The sequence below is a fragment of the Tachyglossus aculeatus genome, chromosome 18, assembly GCF_015852505.1.
Source record: "Tachyglossus aculeatus isolate mTacAcu1 chromosome 18, mTacAcu1.pri, whole genome shotgun sequence".
Lineage (NCBI taxonomy): Eukaryota > Metazoa > Chordata > Mammalia > Monotremata > Tachyglossidae > Tachyglossus > Tachyglossus aculeatus.
In genome coordinates, this window is record NC_052083.1 from 29,143,522 (window position 1) to 29,159,903 (window position 16,382).

General features: G+C 40.7%; 1 protein-coding gene across 16 annotated transcripts in view; it reads right to left on the reverse strand.

Annotated features, from left to right (window-relative positions):
* CASK (calcium/calmodulin dependent serine protein kinase) overlaps positions 1-16,382 on the reverse strand; it is a 303,724-nt gene that overhangs the window by 62,482 nt on the left and 224,860 nt on the right. For 12 of the 16 annotated variants that reach the window (XM_038760027.1, XM_038760033.1, XM_038760030.1 and 9 more), the window contains 2 exons: positions 14,647-14,664; positions 2,507-2,628 (listed from right to left, as the gene is read on the reverse strand). In XM_038760027.1, the coding sequence (XP_038615955.1) occupies positions 2,507-2,628; positions 14,647-14,664 (140 nt within the window). The remainder of the gene's footprint in view (positions 1-2,506; positions 2,629-14,646; positions 14,665-16,382) is intronic. The other 4 variants (XM_038760035.1, XM_038760024.1, XM_038760038.1 and 1 more) reach the window with 1 other exon arrangement.

The following is a 16,382-nucleotide window of genomic DNA, read 5'->3' on the forward strand; positions in this document are numbered from 1 at the left end:
TCAGTAAATATGACTGACTCATGAGGAAACGAAAAGAGGCAGGTGGTGATGATGGGTAGAGGCAAACAAAAATCTAGAAATGGATCAGCATGCACGATGAGATGGTTTGGGGAAAGGAATTCATTCCCTTCTTTAGAGGTATAGAAATGGAGGGAAAATAGCAGAGTTTCATTTATGGCTACTGAAAAGCTTTAATAAATGGTTATTTAAAAAGCATTCTATTACTATGTGTGCTTTAAAACCTCCCAAAAGTTCCCAAATAAATTAAATGACTTATTCCCTGAACCTTGCCACTGCTCTGCAACTAAAAGTAAAGAGCAATAAAATATTTGCCTACAATTGACTTAAGAAGTGCAGCTGATTGGATTCAGAGAAAAATGATAACATTTTGACTACAAATGACTACAGAAAAGCAAACTAAGATAAAGTCAACCGGAATCACATAAAGAAAAGGTAACTGCAATAGACTGTATGCTCTTTGAGGGCAGGAGTTACTTATTTCTGTTCCTCAAATGCCTAATTGAGTGATCTACGCAATATCTGAGTGCTCAGTTAAAACCTACTGATGACAATACTGACATTAGGTCTCAATAGTTGTCTATCGTAACCCTGTGATTAAGTCTTCAATAAAAGATGCCTATTTAGCCAATCTGAACAATGTATCATATTACTGCAAACATGTTCCAAACAATTACATGAGTGAAAATGATTTTCCAACAAACTCTTTATTACCTTGGCAGGTGGGAAATCTTAATTTAGCATTAAAGAGTATTTGTTTTACATTGTTTTTGTTTCCTGAGCTTTAAAAAAATATTCATTTTATTATATAATAATAATAATAGTGCTATAATTAGGGTGTGTTAAGTGTTTACTATATGTAAAGCACTGTACTAAGGTCTGGGGTAGATACAGTATATACATATCAGACATAATCCCTGTACTAAATAGGGTACACAGAAAAAGTATGAAGAGGTGGTATTGAATCCCCACTTTACAGATGAGGAAACTGAAGCACGGAGTAAAGTGATTTGCCCACGGTCACCCAGCAGGCAGATGGTAGAGCCAGGAGTAGAATCTAGGTGCTATAACTTCCAGGCCCAAGCTCTTTCCACTAGGCCATGCTGTTTCTCTTTATGTCCACACATCATGAAACAACAGCCCCCAGGCTCCACAGATGGCAACCAAGCCCCAAATGACTAGTTACCAAGGTCTGTCTGAAAAGTCTGATCTAAGGGTGTGAAAGCAACGTGGCCAAGTGGAAGGAGCATGAGCCTGGGAGTCAGAGGACCTGGGTTCTAATTCCAGCTCTGCCAACTGCTTGCTGTATGACCTTGGGCAAGTCACTTTAGTTCTCTTTCCCTCACTTTCTTCAATTATAAAATGGGGATTCAATACCCATTCTCCCTCCTACTTAGACCGTGTGGGACAGAGACTGTGTCTGACCTAATTAACTTGTACCTAACCCAGTGCTTATAACAATGTTTAATGCATAATAAGTCCTTAACAAGTACCATAAAAATACAAAAAACAAACAGAAAAACTCCCCTGCAATACTGGAGAGAGATCACTACCTCAATGGGTAATGGGCATTTGACATGCTTCCAAATCTCAGTTGTCTCAGTCCTTGGGATGCAGAACTGGCTAACGGAACCAGATGCTTCCTGTGCCTCCTGGGGTCTCCATTTATAAGAGTCATGGGACGGGAATCCCAAACAAGTGGAGCAATCTCCGGGTGCACTCGTATGGACCCTCAAGAAAATCACTACCCTAGCTGTAAACAGCTGGGGTCTAAAAATGTCAGTGCCAGTCAGGATTGTGTGTAAATTACACCCAATCCACAGAGCACAGGTCTGCAAGTCAGAAGATCATCATCAGCATCATCAATCATATTTATTGAGTGCTTACTATGTGCAGAGCACTGTACTAAGCGCTTGGGAAGTACAAATTGGCAACATATAGAGACAGTCCCTACCCAACAGTGGGCTCACAGTCTAAAAATCAGTCTAAAGATCATGGGTTCTAATACCAGCTCCACCACCTGGCTGCTGGGTGGCCTTGGGTTAATCACTTAACTTCTCTGTGCCTCATCTGTAAAATGGGGAGTAAGAGTGTGAGCCCCATGTGGGGCAAGGGACTATGCCTAACCTGATTAGTCTGTATCTACCCTAGTGCTTAGTACAGTGCTTGACACATAGTAAGCCCTTAACAAATAGCATCATTATTATTATTATTACTATGAAATCATATTCATTAGTGTAATGACTGCATATTCAGATCAAAGACTCTAACCTTATGAATTACACGCTGGAATCCTTATCATGTTGCTGTCATTTTATTCACAATCACTTGTACTAAGTCTAGCAAATGTTTTTCTCTAAACAGGAATTCACAGGACAGAATGATTGACTGAAGAACAAGATGGTTTCGATGAATGCTTGGACCTCGCAGACTACGGGCTAGTGAACAATAAGTGGATTGATAGATTGATTGATTGAAAAGGACTTACATCCAGCAGCGTGTGCAGATGCTGATCCTGGAAAACACTGTGTAGAAAATCTAGATCCTTTTCACTACAATCCGTAAGGGCGTGAATTTCCTCCAAACTGTCCAGCACCTGGGAAACTGCTCCTACGGATAAATGAAGGAAAAAAGAAACTCTCAGACTAGAATTCCAATGGTAACTGACCCTGACAACTGCAATCTTCCACTTGAGTATCCTGCTGGAACGTCAGGGCTCCCAAGAGCTTCATTTAACAGTCTGAATGAGCTTCACCATATTTAACAATGCAGTGATTTCAGAGAGTTTTGAACTTTTAAACATTTGTTCTAAACGGACTCCATTTTTTCAACCAACTTACCAAAGGGAGACATTGCTTTTTCCCCTGACTAACCTTCAGGGAGATCTGCGTGTATCACGCTAATTGTAAAAGGAGGAACTATCACCGTGCCCCTCCTATCTTACCTCGCTGCTTTCTACTACTACACTTGGCTCCCCTAATGCCAACCTTCTCACTTTACCTCGATCACAAGTATCTTGCTGCTGACCTCTCGCCCATGTCCTTCCTTTTCATATCTGACAGGTCACTCTCCTCATCTTCAAAACATTATTAAAAGCACACCTCCTCCAAGAGGCCTTCCCCGACTAAGTCTTCAATGACTTTTCTCCATTCCCTTCTGCGTTGCCCCTGCACTTGGATTTGCACACTTTATTCACCCCTCCCTCAGCCCTGCAGCACTAATGTACCTACCCAAAATTTGTTAATATTAATATCTCTCTCCTCTTCTAGGCTGTAAGGACATGGAATGTGCCTACCTACTCTATTATATTGTACTTTCCCAAGCACTTAATACAGTGCACTGCACACAGTAAGTGCCTGATAAATAAAACTGATTGTGGGGCAAATTCCATTAGTTTTTACAAATGAAAAGCAATAACTTTTCTACTCATTAATGGGTTATGTAACTTTTGGTACCCCTACCATCTTTCTGGTTAAAGAAAAGCACTGTCTTAAATAAGGGCCTTATTCAAACTGAAGGTCCATCTCCCAGGTAGCAATTTCTGCTAATCATAATACATTATGATCTGAACTAGACTGTAAATTCCTTAAGGTCAGGGATTGTGTCTACCAACTGTTTTGCATTCTCCCAAACACTTAGTAAGGTGCTCTTCACCCTGTAAGTGCTCAATAAAAACCAATCATTTTCCATTTAAAATATATTTTCTCTTACCATTCTCCAGGAAGAAATTTACAAATGCTCCTTTCCATCAGATGGGTTGAGAAAATTTCCTGGACTTTCCTGCTCTTTTATTTAAAGGTGAATCTCATATAATGTTCACATTTACACTACCTGAATGTGAATAGTAACTCTACAAGTATTCCTTAAACATTTCTATGTAATACAATTTTTGACCACGATTATAGTCCTTTGTCCTACAGCACGTGACCACACTACAAACCTGAGATTTTCACTTCATAAAAGGATACTGACTCTCCCAGACAACTGAACTCTTGCCTCTTTTGGAATAAATGACACGCTTTGGGTTATTCAGGGTAGAATTCAAAATGCTGTGTGCGATTATATGAGGTAATAAAGAAAAATGCAGTCCTGAGAAATGCATTGCTAAGGTCCTCCAAAGAAGGTGAGGTTGCCTTGGTATTGGAATTTAATCTCTTCTTCAGCCTTTGCTTTCAAGTCAGGGCTGTGGATAGATACAGTTCTATGCCGCTGGATCCCACTGATCTTTATCTCTCTTTGGCCCTGGAGAGAAGGACTTAAGATAGCATTACCAAGCACAGTACTAAGTGGATACAAGGCAATCAGATCAGACACAGTCCCTTTCCCACAAGGGGCTCAGAGTTTATCGAGGAGGGAGAAGAGGTATTTTATTAATATTTTACAGAGGAGGAAACAGGCACGGAGATGTAAAGTGACTTGCCCACGGTCAGACAGCATAAGTGGCAGAGCTGAGATTAGAACCCAGGGTTCCTGATTCCCAGGACCATGTTCTTTGCACTAGATCTCTAGGGAAAGTGGCACTGCAGGAGTTCGAGTGCTTGCTCAGTTCATGGAAGAGGCTACGAAATGTAGGTCTTTTGGCTATAAAGGCCAGGGCAGGGCTATGTGGGTTTGTGGGGAAATGCTTCGGAAGTGAACCTGGCAAGATGCAATCAGGAGGCTATATAGGTAAAATAAACCATATAATAATAATGATAATAATAATAATAATAATAATAATAATAATAATATGGCATTTGTTAAGCACTTACTATGTACAAAGCACTGTTCTAATTGCTGGGTAGGATACAAGGAAATCAGATTGTCCCACGTGGGGCTCACAGTCTTCATCCCCATTTTACAGATGAGTTAACTGAGGCACAGAGAAGTTAAGTGATTTGCCCAAAGTCACACAGCTGACAATTGGCAGAGCTAGGATTTGAACCCATGAGCTCTAACTCCCAAGCCCGTGCTCTTTCCATTGAGCCATGCTGCTTCTCTAAGAGATTGGGGCTGGAGCAACTATTTAGCTCTCCTTGGGTCAGGTTTATCACAGGAACCAGTGACTGGTGGCACAATAATCAGAATAATTGTGGTATCTGTTAAGTGCCTACATGCCAACTACTGTCCTCGGCAGTGGAGGTAGATAAAATCTAACCTACACAAGCAGCATGGACTAGTGGGAAAAGCATGGGCCCGGGAGTCAGAAGGACCTGGGTTCTAATCCTGGTTCCACCACTTGTCTGTTGTGTGACCCTGGGCAAGTCACTTAATTTCTCTGGGCCTCAGTTACCTCATCTGTAAACTGGGGATTAAGACTGTGAGCCCCACATGGGACATGGACTGAGTCCAACCTGATTATCTTGTAACTAGCCCAGTGCTAAGACAGTGGCTGGCACACAGTGAACACTTAAATACCATTAGAAAAATCTAATTATAACAGACACAGTCCATGAGAAATACCACACAAAGTGGGTCGGTGAGAAAGAGAAGAGGGTTGGAGCAAAGAGGTTCATTTGTGAATTTGTGTGCTTTGGAAAGAGTGGAGTTTATATTTGCATGTGGGGAATAAACTGAGCATTCATGAAAGTGTCTGCACCTAGTAGACTTAGCATGGACTAATGGAAAGAACCTACGACTGGATAACTGGATTTTAATTCCAGCTCTGCCACTTGCCTGCTGTGTGACCTCAGGCAAGTCACTTCACTTATCTCTGCCTCAGTTTCCTCAACTGTAAAATGGGGATTTCATACCTGTTCTCCCTCCCACTAAGACTGTAAGCCCCATGTGGGGCAGGGACTGTGTCCATCCTGATTCACTTGCATCTACTCCCGTGCTTAGAACAGTTAAGCATATAGTAAGTGCTTAACATATGCTATACTACTACTATTACTACTACTAATAGTCATAGTATTTATTAATAGGAATAGCAGTTAAAACTGTCTGTGGAACCTGTTCAGGTGGCATCTTGAGACTCATGCAGGGAATATGTCTTCCAACTTTGTTATATTGTATTCTACTGAGCACTCAGTACAGTGCTCTGCACAAAAGATGCACTGAATAAATACGATTGACTGATTATACCTGAGGCCCATCTGTTGGAACAGCTGGAGAAATACCCATGTTTAGGTAGCTCGGGCTGCAAAAGACACTATACGATGGTGATTTTAGATCATAAGCTCCTTGAAGGCAGGGATCATGTCTACCAACTCTATTGCATTATACTTTCCCTAGCACTTAGTATAGTGCTCGGCACACACCAGTCATGGATTGTATGTTTAAACCACCTTTTTGTTTTTATCGAAGTTCTCCTTATTAAGAAGTACAACCAACTCTTTAGTTCTTTTTTATGGTATTTATTGTGCCAGGCACTATACTAAGCACTGGGGTAGATACAAATAATGAGGTTGGACACAGTCCATGTCCCACATGAGGCTCACATTCTTAATTCCCATTTTACAGATGAGGTAACTGAGGCCCAGAGAAGTGAAATGACTTACCCAAGATCTCACAGCAGACAAATGACAGGGCTGGGATTAGAACCCAGGTCCTTTTGAGTCCTGTTATTTCTCTAGATTAGATTGCATCTACCCCCTGCTGAGGACAATAGGTGGCACACAGGTGCTTAAAACCCACAATTATTCTGATTATTATGCCACAAGTCACTGGTTCCTGTGATAAGCCAGGCCCATGCTCTACCCATTATGCCACACTAGTTTTCTGCTGAAATACAGGTTGACAAGTAAAGAGATGCTTAGGATGTGTCTTCTGAAACCTCCCTCAAACATTTGTTCCCTGCCCCTTAATACAACTTCTTCTTTTCGGTCTTTTTTGTTCCTCTTCTCTTCTCTTTGGTGTGCTCTCTGTTTTTCAGAACTGTTGCAATCTGATGGTATCTAGGATCATCCTACCATGACATGCTCACATGACAGGGTCTGTCTGCAGCAATTACTGGGCACTTAATACGTGCAGAAATGCTCTTTAGTGATAGAGTGGATAGAGCACAGGCCTGGAAGTCAGAAGGACCTGAGTTCTAATCCCGACTCCACCACATATTTCATTAATATGTTTTGTTTTTTGTTGTCTGTCTCCTCCCTTCTAAACTGTGAGCCCGCTACCCAACAGCGGGCTCATATACCGTCTCTATATGTTGCCAACTTGTACTTCCCAAGCACTTAGTACAGTGCTCTGCACACAGTAAGTGCTCAATAAATATGAATGAATGAATGAATGAATGTCTTCTGTGTGACCTTGGGGAAGTCACCTCCCTTCTCTGGGCCTCAGTTACCTCATCTGTAAAATGGGGATTAAGAGTGTTAGCCCCATGTGGTACAGGGACTGTATCCATCCTGCTTAAATTGTATCTACTCCAGCACTCAGAACAGTGCTTGGCACATAGTAAGCACTTAACAAGTACCATAATTATTATTTGGCATTTCCTTCTTTCCCAGCTCTTTAACTTCCCAGTGAAGCTTCCAGGGCTGTAGCATCTCTTACCTCAATAACTGTGCCAAGACAGGATTCTGTTGACAATACAAAAACAAAAACCAAGCACTTCGTACAGTGCTCTGCCCACAGTAGATCCTCTACATGTACATTTGATTGATTGATTCTCTATCATAAGTTTTCTCTAGTTGATACTGTGGTTAAACTTTCTACAATTTTCTTAATTGTGAAATTTGTTAATAGCTTACTCTCTGCCAAGCACTGAGGTAGATAAAAGATAATTATGTTTGGATACCATCCCTGTCCCACATGGGGCTTCAAAGTCTGAGGGGGAGGGAGAACACGTACTGATCCCCCATTTTACAGGTAAGAAAACTGACTTGCACAAGGCCAACCAGCAGGTAAGTGGCAGGGTGGAAATTAGAACCCAGGTCCCCTGACACCCAGGTTCGTGTCCTTTCCTCTGGGCCACGCTGCCTTGCTGCTTGAACAGAATCTCTTGTAAAGAGGCTGTGAAGGTGTCTGGAGTCAAATAAGTGAAACCCTGCCATCCCTCGGCATATGACCAGAAATGGGAAAAAGATTCAGCTGTTCTGAGAATCAGCGTGGTCTAGTGGAGACAGCACAGGCTTGGAAATCAGAAGGACTTGGGTTCTAATCCTGATTCTGTCAAATGCTTGCTGCGAGACCTTGGGCAAGTCAATTAACTACTATGTGCCTCAGTTTCTTCAACTGTAAAATGGGGATACCTATTCTCCCTCCTACTTAAATTGTGAGCCGCGGGATGGGGACTCTGTTTGGCCTCATTAACCTGTACCTTCCCCAGTGCTTAGAACCGTTGACACAGTAAGCACCTAAAAAATACCATAATCAATCGATCAACTCACCGTTAAGTGGTCTTTCCCAGGGGTGCTACTCAGCTATGATAATGGCATTATTTTGTTTTCTCCCTTTAATTACAATGCCACACATTTGACTCTAACACTTTCCTTTCCTTGATGATTATGGCCCATTCAATACAGCATTGGGCAGAAGGATGGCCCAGTGGAAAGAGCAAGGTCTTGGGAGTCAAAGGATCTACTTCTAGCCCAGCTCAGCCACTTGTGACCTTGCACAAGTCACTTAACTTCTCTGTGCCTCGGTTATTTCCTCTGTAAAATGGGGATTAAGACTGTGAGTCCCATATGGAACATGGACTCAACCTAATTAGCTTGTATCTACCCCAGCACTTAGTACAGTACCTGGCACATAGTACACACTTAGTAAATACCATTTAAAAGAAAGAAAAAAATGCAGAGTGAATAGCAGATCTATCTAGCATCTCTAGTGTGTTATACCAAAGTGCCCTTTGGTTGAATAGGACATGAAAGATAACACTATGAAAATCAAATCCTGTACTTACATCTCCACACATAAAACACACCTACGAGACGGCCATTTAAGCCAAGGGCTAAATGCCAGGATTGCTCCTAAAGGCCACCTGAAATTCCTCCAGTGTGTACCATGAGGAAATCCAGTGTTTCCGGTGGATTTCCGGGATGTCACCTTACAATGGTTCCTCCTTCTAGCCCTCATTGCCCGTGGAGCCGATTCATTAAAAATGGTCCTTCTTAAAAAAGCGCAGTGAGGTATTCTGAATGACAGAACTGCCGTCTTACATCACGTTGTTTGAACTGGTTGCGGTTTCTTTAGGCAGGTGGTTGCAGAAACAAAACACATTTTTCTTTGCAATAATACAATCGATGCTCAGGAGAGTCGACCTTTTAGATGTGGGGCCTTTGAAACTAGGTAGCGCCCAAAGCCAATTTCACTGATTCAACAGATGAAGCTGACCATAGTGATAAGTGACCAGGACACATGAACATACCTCACTTTCAAGTGACAGACAATCTCTTTTTGGAGTTACTGGAAGAAGGATAATGCCTTTATGATTGGGAGTGGCATTATAGCCATTTTCACATTTTGATTTATCTGTTTAAAATCTTGAAATAATTGCATATCTAGTCACATATTTCATCATGAAAAATTCAGGCCAGATATCCATTTGAGAAAATGACAATAAATAGCAAAAAATAGATCGACTCTACTGCCAACTCTACAGCTGACCTTCTCCCCTTACTGGAAAGGGCTTAAGAAGTCAGCTTTGCCAGGTTTTCATGTCAAATTCATGTCATATTTGATGATACCTTTGCTTTGTCATTATATCTGCAATACCATCTGCAGCTATAACATGCCTGATTTTTTTAATGGTATCTGTTAAGCCCTTACTATGCGTTCTAAGAGCTGTTCTAAGAGCTGGGGTACATACAAGTTAATCAGGTCATATACAGTTCCTGACCCATTGGGGCTTCACAGTCTAAGTAGGAAGGAGAACAGGCACTGAATCCCTATTTTACAGTTGAGGAAACTGAAATGCAGAGATTTAAAGTGATATGCCCAAAGTCACACAGCAGGCAAGCGGTGGAGCAGGGAATAGAACCCAGGTCCTCTGGATCCCCGGCCTGGGCTTTATCCACTTGGCCATGCTGCTTCCCGTGGAATAGGGGAGTATCAAGTAAGTTCACTGTGGGTGGGGAACGTGTCTACCAACTCTCAAATTTTACTCTCCCAAGTGCTTAGTATGGTGCTTTGCACACAGTAATTGCTCAGTAAAGACCACTGATTGCCTGAATACTGAAGATTGACTACAGAGCTGACTACAAGTCTTTACTCCCCAACAAAACTTCCTTACAAGCTTCTCATTCCCCCAAAGGTTGTTTCCCTTAGCAACAGGCCAGAAGCACATTTGCTTTTATAACAGGATGATCACTATGGCCCACTAACTCAACTTTATGGTATATATTTAGTGGGGTTCGTTTTACTGGAGCGGAGTCAAGAGCCTGCCTCCTGCATTCTATATTAGCATGGATTTGTGGGTTGCCTTTGGGTTGATTTGCCAGTCCTTGATTTTTGCATAATCCATACTCCCATTCATGCCTAATTTAAAACAACTACCTGGGATTTTAATTTTAAAAAATCTTTCTTAAGCTCCCTCCAATAAAGAGTTTGCCAAATACAACTGAGCTTATAAAGGAGGAAAGGGAAGAATACAACATTTTCTCTGTAGCTATTTTACTTAATAAAGGTAGAGTCCTTCTCTCCCATGTGTATTGGCACTGAACATCAAAAGATGCTTTGACTTTTAAAGACATTCCTTTCCAAATGTGGAAAAGTCTAATTACAAAAGTGTGATAGCTGTTCAGCTAGAAGTGGCCAAAAGCAAGGACTTCCGCAGGCAGCTCGTCTATGCCTCACAGAATCTGGCTAGCTCCTTCTCAGGCCCCCAACTTCCCTCTTCATTCATTCAACCATTCATTCAACTGTATTTATTGAGCACTTACTGTATGCAGAGCCCTGTACTAAACGCTTGGGAAGTACAGATCGCCAACATATAGAGACGGACCCTACCCAACAACGGACTCACATGCCAAGTTCCCCTGGTTTCCCAGTGTGGCTACTCTCTAATATCGCATTTCAGTTGGCTTCACCTCCCCTTCTAGACTGTAAGACCTTGGTAAACCTTGGTAAACATGCCTACCAACTCTGTTGCACTGGGCTCTTCCTAGCGCTTAGTATAGTGCTCTACACACACAAAGCACTCAATAAATATAACTGATTGACCAAGGCTTCTGTTACTTCCCCGGCTGCCACCCCCACTATAATTTGTACATTAGGAGGAAGCTCCCTCCTCCCTAATCCTATCAGTCGATCAATGGCATTTATTGAGTGTTTACTGTGTGCGGTGCCCTGGACTAAGTGCTGGGGAGAGTATAATACAAGAGTTGGTAGAAATGATCCCTGCCTTCAAGGAGCTTATGATCTAGTGATTTTACAAGCTCCTCTGGCTAAAACCAGCTCATTTCATTTAATTAGTCGATTGATCAATGGCATTTACTGAGCGCTTACTATGTGGAGAGCACCTTAATTGATGTGGCCTTCTATCCAGGAAAACATTAGAGAAGCATCACCACAAACAATGGAACTAATGTCCAACTTGGAATGTAATGTCTATGGCTGTCTCTGAACAGTGACAGGAATTTCCTGCGGAATCAGCCTTGTTTTCTAAATGAACAAACTGACCCCAAATGAACTAGCTGGATATTTTACTGTTGCCTAAAAACCCAACCCAAAAGCTTCCAGACAGTATTCATGGCTTGGCTTCAACTGGACTATGGTGTTGGACTACAGTCAAGGGGAAACCAAAACTCTCAGTCCTTTTAGAGCAAATACCCAGGGAATTCAGACATATTTAATAGGCTTTACTGTTCATGGCAAACTGAACTTATGTCCCTGATGAAAACTTATGTCCCTGATGAAAATGCAATTAAATACATAATTGGTTGGGGAAAATATTTATAATCAATCAATGGTATTTACTGAGCGCTTACTGTGTTCAGGGCACTGTACTACACACTTGGGAGAACCAATACAAGAGAGCTGATAGACATGTTTCTTGCTCACAAAGAGCTGTCAGTCTAGAGGGGGAAGACAGACATCAATATAAATAAATGAATCGGGGACAGGTATAAAAGTGCTGCGGAGATGAGAGTGGAGTGAATATCAGGTGACTAAAGGGTACAGATTCATGTGCACAGGCAATTCATAAAGGAAAAAAGTAGGGGAAATGAGGACTGAGTTGGGAAAGGCCCCTTGGAAGAGATGTGATTTCAATAAGGCTTTGTGGGTGGGGATAGCAGACAGAAGTATGGACTGCAGAGGGGAGAGACAGAGGGAAGGAAAGTCAGCAAGGAGGTTGATGCAATAGTCAAGACAGGATCAGATATATGCTTGGACCAGTGTAGTAGCAGTTTGGATGGAGAGGAAATGGCAGATTTTAGTGCTGTTGTTAAGGTAGAACCGACAAGATTTAGTGACATTGAATATGTGGGTTGAATTATACTGTGATAGTGTGTGTGCTGAATACTTGTGTGATACAGAGGATAGTGGTGTTTTCTATAGAGATGGGAAAGATGGGGAGGACACGTTACAATAATACCTTGAATTTGTGTAACCATTTTGTTTTCCAAAGCATTTTCACACCATTTGCCTAATTTTACCCTCACATTGTGTCTGAGGGATAGGAAGAGGCTGTTATTAGTAGCCCCATTTTACAGATGAGGAATGAAAGTTACACTGGAACTGTGAATACATATAATTGATGAGAGCAGTGATGGGATAAGGAAATTCTGGGAGACATGAAAGAACCAGCATAAAAAGTTTCAAGAATTCTATGACTGCAGAAAGACCTGCATTACTTAAATAATCAAAACAATCACAAGAAAAATAAATAGGGGTCTTTTAGAAATGAATCCATTAACACATCACACTTCTAGACTGTGAGCCCGCTGTTGGGTAGGGACTGTCTCTATGCGTTGCCGACTTGTACTTCCCAAACGCTTAGTACAGTGCTCTGCACATAGTAAGCGCTCAATAAATATGACTAATTGATTGATTGATCACATGTACCATGTGATGATATTAGGTTTTAATTTTTGTTATATATTACCCAATTACTACGTTCTTATTTTGTTCAGTTAAAATTCAGATTATTTCAGAGCAACTTTAAGAAAAATAGGACTTAAAAATCATTTCACCAAAAATAATTCAGTTAGGAACATATATACTGGGTCCACCCTCCTCTATCAAGGCACCTCTACTCCCTCTCAGATTCTCCGTATCATTAAGATAAGCAAACACACCTGAAGTTCCCTCAAAAAGAGTCTTATGAAAACCAAGTTTCCAAGAAACAGAAAGAAGAGCCAGAACAAACTGGGTTTATATTATGGCTTGCCACATTACTTCTTTTTGGTAAAATGCACATGTTGCAGCTGTCTTAGAAGAAAATGAAAATAACAATTATGATTTTGATTATTTAGCAGTGAATCACCTCACATGCAACTCTTTGGAATGTGGCCCCAGTCAACGCATGTACCTGGTAGGAGTTAGATAGATGAATGCTAGACCTGCTCGCTGAAATACTGAATAATGAAAAGGAGCCCATAGACTTGTCTATTGAAATCCCACCTTCCTATGCACTTGAACTGTTCTATGTTATTTATTCGTGCTGTCTGCGGACTAGAGTCACCCACGCAACCCAAGTTAGAAAGCAAAAACCACTCAGCTCTTTGCCTTGTCAAAGTATTTGACAAACACCCTACAGTTCTTGGATGCCAAATAAAAATGGCCTAATTTTTGTGCAGCTGGTCTTCAGCAGAGCTCTCTTTTCCTAATGAAGTGATAATGTTTAAATACAAAGAGACAATTCAAATTAAATTAAAATTAAACTTCTTTCCATCCCACATAGGAGCTAAACAAGGGGAAGAGCTCAGAGAAACTTAGGCAAAGAAGTTTCATGCCATAATAAATGCAACCATCAGCATCAAAACTTAACACATCTTGGAGGCCTGCCAAGTCATGATCTTCCACTTCATTATACCCCAACGCCCCAACTCACTCCCTTTGCCCTACCCCCTTGCTCACCCCACAGCATTTGTGTATATATGTACATATCTATAATTTTATTTATTTATATTAATGCCTGTATACTTGTTTTGATGTGTGTATATATCTATAATTCCATTTATTTATACTGATGCCACTGATGTCTGTTTACTTGTTTTGATGTCTGTCTCAGCATGTCTCAGCATTGGCATGTCTTCAAATATATCCTATCTCTAGCAACGCCCCTATACATATTCTCAGCAGACGAACCAAAAGAAATGATAAAAATTTTAGACAGCAAGCACAAAAATATCGCTGAAGATCTTTTTTTTTGGACAGGAAATTCACTGACCAGGAACATAGTGTACAACGAGCAAGATTTCCCTTCTCTCCAGCATTTACTGTATCTTCAATTGAAATCAACACAAAATAACAGCGAATGCCATTACATTTTTAATACTGCCCCTGTGTCCACTAAAAGGTTGACTGAGAAGCTGTTAACTTTGATTTACTCGACTCTGTCAAGTGAAAGTTGGGACCAAATTCAAAGCTTGTTTTTGAGGGAGAGGTGGGGGTGTGGGTGTGGGGGGAGGACGTAGGCAGTGTTAAAACTCAAACTCAACATCTAAATAACCCAGGAGAAATCAAGCTGAATCGTAAACATGCAAAGTCACAAAATTCCAGAGAAAGACAGGCCTCAGAGGAAAACAAAGGGATACCTACTTTCGGCTGTTAGAAGTCCTAGTAGAAAGGCAGCATTGGACAAACACACAGTATTATTTCAGAACAAGTAATTAGTAAGTCCCACAATAGCACAATAGCCCAACCATAAATAGCATTATTCTACATATTTCAATAAGATATAGATCTTGAGGTCCGAATTTTGACTTTTCGGCTAGCAAGAATGACATCAAAATACTGAAACTTGGATTAAATCCAATCCTCTGAAGCATTCTGCTTCATTCTTATCCTAGCAAAGGGCTAATAAAATAGAATTCATTGTTCAGATAGAAAAGACAAACATTAAGTTACTGCATGTGACGTAAAGGATACATCTAGTCCAGCTATGCTTTTCTCTAGGTACCAAACCAGGAGGTCAATTTATTTTACGTTTCTAAGTTTTGGCCATAAAAAGGAATTATTTACTCAAATTAAAAGCCACTCTCTCATCTACCCTACAATCACCATTTGCTCACCGCTGTATAATAGCTAAGATTTTGGAATTGATGCATGTGTGGCTTCTATATGGTAACACATAACAGTACTCAGACTTCAAAATAAAATGCTCAGGAAATGCTGCAAGAAGCTGATGTTTTGCAAGGCAGAGCTAAATATACACATATTTGAAGATACTGATGTATAACCTTTTCAGATAGCCTACTGCAAAAAAACCCACCGAAACTAACATACCATTATAAGGAGAAAAATACACTGAAATGTGACTGCCTTATCAAATCAGAATATGACATAAATTTAATACTGAGGTTTATTCTCCAAAACAGATAAGTAATTTGGAGTTGTAAAATTGGAACATCAGCCTTTCTTTGACTTTTTTTGCCTGGCATGTGGGCAGCACTGTTTAACACAATTCAATGGTTGACCTCTGAGTAATAGTCAATATTAGATGATCCGTTTTCTGAATATCTTCTGTCACCCTCTGAGCCAATATTACAGTTCATACCTCAATGAAGGTGGTGGCTTGTCCTCCATTCATTCAATCATATTTTTTGAGTACTTATTGGGTGCAGAGCATTGTACTAAGCACTTGGGAGAGTACAATATAACAATAAACAGACACATTCCCTGCCCACAACGAGTTTACTGACCAGAGGGATGAACTTTCAGTCTAGACTATAAACTCACTGTGGACAGGGAATGAGTTTGCCAATTCTGTTTTACTAAACTCTCCCAAGCTCTCAATACAGTGCTCTGCACACAGTAAGTGCTCAAAAAATACCACTGACTAAGTTTTTACTACATGACTAATATGCTTTTGATGCTCTTGAATCATTAGGACCAAAAAAATGATTAAGTGATAAATTCACTCTAACTTGATGTTCAGATATTTCAGGAAAAACAAACCAACAAAACCCTACTGGTTTGCCTGATACAGACAGTATATTTGGGATAGGAGTAGGTTATTTAAATTACTTTAACTATATCATTTTCCAACACCTTTCTCCTGTGAGTTTTGGGATTAGTTTCTGTGGCAGTTTATAAAGAGGGTTTGCTAAAGTTTCTGGGATTTATAAATCATCAATTAATCCTCTACGTTAAAGGAAACCCCTGACCGTGGAAATCATCACAGTCCACCGAGATTTCTTTATCTTAATGGCACTACCTGTCTGAAAGAAACAAAAACGTAAAGGGACAATGAAGGAGGAGGAAAAGAAAGCCCTTCAGCAAGAATCATGGACAATGCCTTTGTTAAAAGAAAGAGGGAGAGAGAAGAAAGATGA